This window comes from Glycine soja, chromosome 7, assembly GCF_004193775.1.
Source record: "Glycine soja cultivar W05 chromosome 7, ASM419377v2, whole genome shotgun sequence".
Taxonomy (NCBI): Eukaryota; Viridiplantae; Streptophyta; class Magnoliopsida; order Fabales; family Fabaceae; genus Glycine; species Glycine soja.
In genome coordinates this window covers 10,727,913-10,731,265 of record NC_041008.1, presented here as the reverse complement: position 1 = coordinate 10,731,265, position 3,353 = coordinate 10,727,913, and the positions used below count along the sequence as shown (strand labels likewise).

Genomic DNA, 3,353 nt, shown 5'->3' with positions numbered 1-3,353 from the left:
TTAAAGAAGCAAAATAGTAGGTTGCAATTGATGGAAATATTGTAATACACAGGGTCTACTACTACTACTAAATAATTCCAGCTACTATAACAACATAATACTGTAGCCACACTAGAATCTGATACACAACATCTGCATTAAACTGCACTACAAATTGAAGATTTACCGCAAACAGACAATTTATGATAGATAAAATCAACCAAAAAAACAAGAGTAAACGGATCCGTAGAAGTGAATCAAGAATCATTTTCGTGATTTTGGAGCCTCTCAGCAACTTGACTCATGCTGGGCCTCACGTCTTTGTCTTCGTCTACACATTCCAAAGCCACCGTTGCTAATATCTCCATTTGATTCATGTCATAGTTTGATCCCAAAGCAGGGTCAACGATTCGATCCACCCAAGTTGATCCCACTTCTGATGCTTTCATCTTTTTCTCCCTCACCCAAGTCACTAACCTCTCGTCATGATGCGACTCTGCTTCTAATTCTGTGACTCGGACACCTGTTGTTGGGCTCCTTCCAGTTATCATCTCCAAGACAACAATTCCATAGCTGTAGACATCCACCTTGGAAGTGATGGGCAAGTTGAAAACCCATTCCGGTGCCATGTAACCTCTTGTTCCTCTTATCCTCGAGAAGTTTGAATTGTTGAGGTTGCTGTTCCGGTTAAGTAGCTTAGACAAGCCAAAATCCGCTACCTTGGGTTGGTAATCAGAATCAAGAAGTACATTTTGGGGCTTAATATCACAATGCAAAATCCACTCCAGACATTCTTCATGCAAGTAGGCCAGACCCCTTGCCGTTCCTAGAGCAATGTTATACCTTTTACTCCAGTCAAGCACATTCGAACTTGAATCTAGGTTTTGAGCTAAAGAACCATTCTCCATGTAGTCATAAACCAACAACCTATGCTTACCCTCTGCACAATACCCCAACATGCCAATTAAGTTCATGTGGTTAAGCCTTCCAATGATGCTTGTTTCAGCCAGGAACTCACTTTCTCCTTGGTTCGCTACTTCATGCAGTCTCTTTATTGCCGCTACTCGATTATCAGACAAGACACCCTTATACACAGTACCTCCACCACCCCTTCCAATCTCTTCACTGAAGTTTTTGGTGGCTTGTTTCAGTTCAGAGTAACTGAATTTCCTAAACCCCGTTTCAGCTGCAAGAACATAGATTTGTTTATCAGCATTATTTTTCCTAAACAAGAAACACCACACCATAAAGATGCACACGACCTCAATTCCTCCCAAGGCACTTGCAAACCACATCATGAGCTTGACCGATCCATTTTCTTTCTCTTCCACATACGGTCTCTCTAGTACTTGCACTCCTCTGTTTCCCCCACAAACCAAACCAATATTGATGGTGTTCTCGTCATAGTCATGCATGGACGAAGGCAGTCGCAGGATGAATGATCTCGAATAACCCGGTGTACGATGGCCATTTAACAACTGTGTCTTGAGGTAGCACTGACCATTAACACCGCCTTGCCCCGAAGAGCTGTGTTGAAACCCTTTGCATTCGCACAATCGCAAGCACAGATTTACACATTGTTGATACGTGTGATTCAGAAAGAAGCCATAGTCGTATCCGTAAAAATCCACTTCGGGTAACTGCAGGAAGCGAGAATCTTGCTCAGTGTTGTTGTTGCGGCACCAAAGTTGGAACTTCGGTACACAACCTTGAGACCAGTCTTCGCTATCAAGCCATCGATACCCTGGAAGGCACGAACACTTTCTTCCACTTGCTGGTTCATAACTGCAAATACTGCTAGGACCACAAATCCCATGAATAAAACAAGGTTGTCGCCGAAATATTCCTGATACCGACCACTTGTCTTGTCCGTCTTTGATGCTATACACACGAACATTTCCGTCGTGATCGAGTGTTAATCTCCGTTGGATTATCATCCCGTAATCACTTGTTTTGGAAGTGAAGTTATCAGAAGAAACCAAGTAGCCGAAATCATCTAGCACAACCACCCTACTATCGTTGAAAGTGTATCTACCATTACCAATACCATAATCGATATTGTTGCTCCGAAGCCAATCATATGGCCAGTAAACGCTTGAAACTTGAGGGCCCTGGTACATAAGGCGGAGAACATTCTCAAAGTCGAAGAAGAGTTTGTAGTAACCAGAAGAATAGTTGGTCCCGCTTCTCGAGGAAATAAGGTTGGTGCTCTTGCGGAGAGGTTGATTAGGAAGAAGCGTGTCCGTTGGGAAATCGAAGCTTTGCCACAGAAGAGCAACGTTGTCGGAGTTGTCGAGGAGAACGAGGTTACCGGTGTCGTAGAAATGTAACTGGACTTGTTTAGATGAGGTGGCGGTGTTTGTGGACCATACCATGAACTGAGCAGCATCGGTTAGTACGAGGTTACCGGTAGTGAGAAGGGAAAGGGTAGAGCGTTTTCCGTTGACCGGCTGGTCCCGGTTGGCCATCCAAACAAGGGTGTGAGGTGGTTGTGTGTACCATATGGCAAAGCAGTATGCGTTATCCCCTACAGGGTAAAACCCTGCAGTGAATTTGCCCTTTGGTGATGACACTATTACATCTTCTTTGAATTTCTCCACGGAGAGGGAGAATGAAGATGAGTGCTGAAAATTATGGAAAATTAGAGAAACGAAAAGAGGTAGTAAAAATGTGGAAGAAGCCATTCGCATACTATGGTCATGTAAGTATTCAAAATGATAAAAATAAAAAGGAAGGAGCATTTGAATTTTGAAGACCAAGTCAATGGTCATGCATGGCTGAGGATCCTCTCCCCCTGCACACGGTCTCCAGATTCTCCTGCTTAATTTGAAGACCATTGAATTACTTTAACGGTTTAGATTATAAGACTAAAAAAGTTTCATTTTTATAACAAAATTGCGAATTTCATTTGGACTCTGTGGTGTACGAATGAGCCTCTGCCTCTGCCTCCCTCTCTCCCTCTACAGAATTTGCTTTTCACTAAACTCCAAACTGTAAATCCTCCCACATTTTTACTTATTGTATATCTTTACATTTATTTTTTTATTTATAATATATTTGAATTTAAATTTTAATATTAATCTTAATCTTTTATATTGATTTAGATGTCAACCAATATCAATATTCATAATAAGTATGCTCTTATTTACATTTATCCGAATTTTCTTTTTAACCTCATTTCATTCATTATTTAGATTTATCTTAACAATATTGCTTAATATTGAAAGATATACCCACTATTGAATGTAATTAGTTAAATATATTTTTCAAAAATTTAAATAATTATAAATATATTTTATAATTTAAGACAACATTCTTATATATAATTAATATTTATATTTTAAAATAATTTTAATTACCTTAATTAAAATATA

General features: G+C 39.9%; 1 protein-coding gene across 1 annotated transcript; it reads right to left on the bottom strand.

Moving 5' to 3' along the window:
* LOC114418732 (putative receptor protein kinase ZmPK1) lies at positions 1-2,695 on the bottom strand. The gene has a single exon (XM_028384215.1). It carries the CDS (start codon positions 2,667-2,669, stop codon positions 237-239), a length of 2,433 nt encoding a protein of 810 aa, XP_028240016.1. The 5' UTR covers positions 2,670-2,695; the 3' UTR covers positions 1-236.
* Positions 2,696-3,353: the final 658 nt, after the last annotated feature.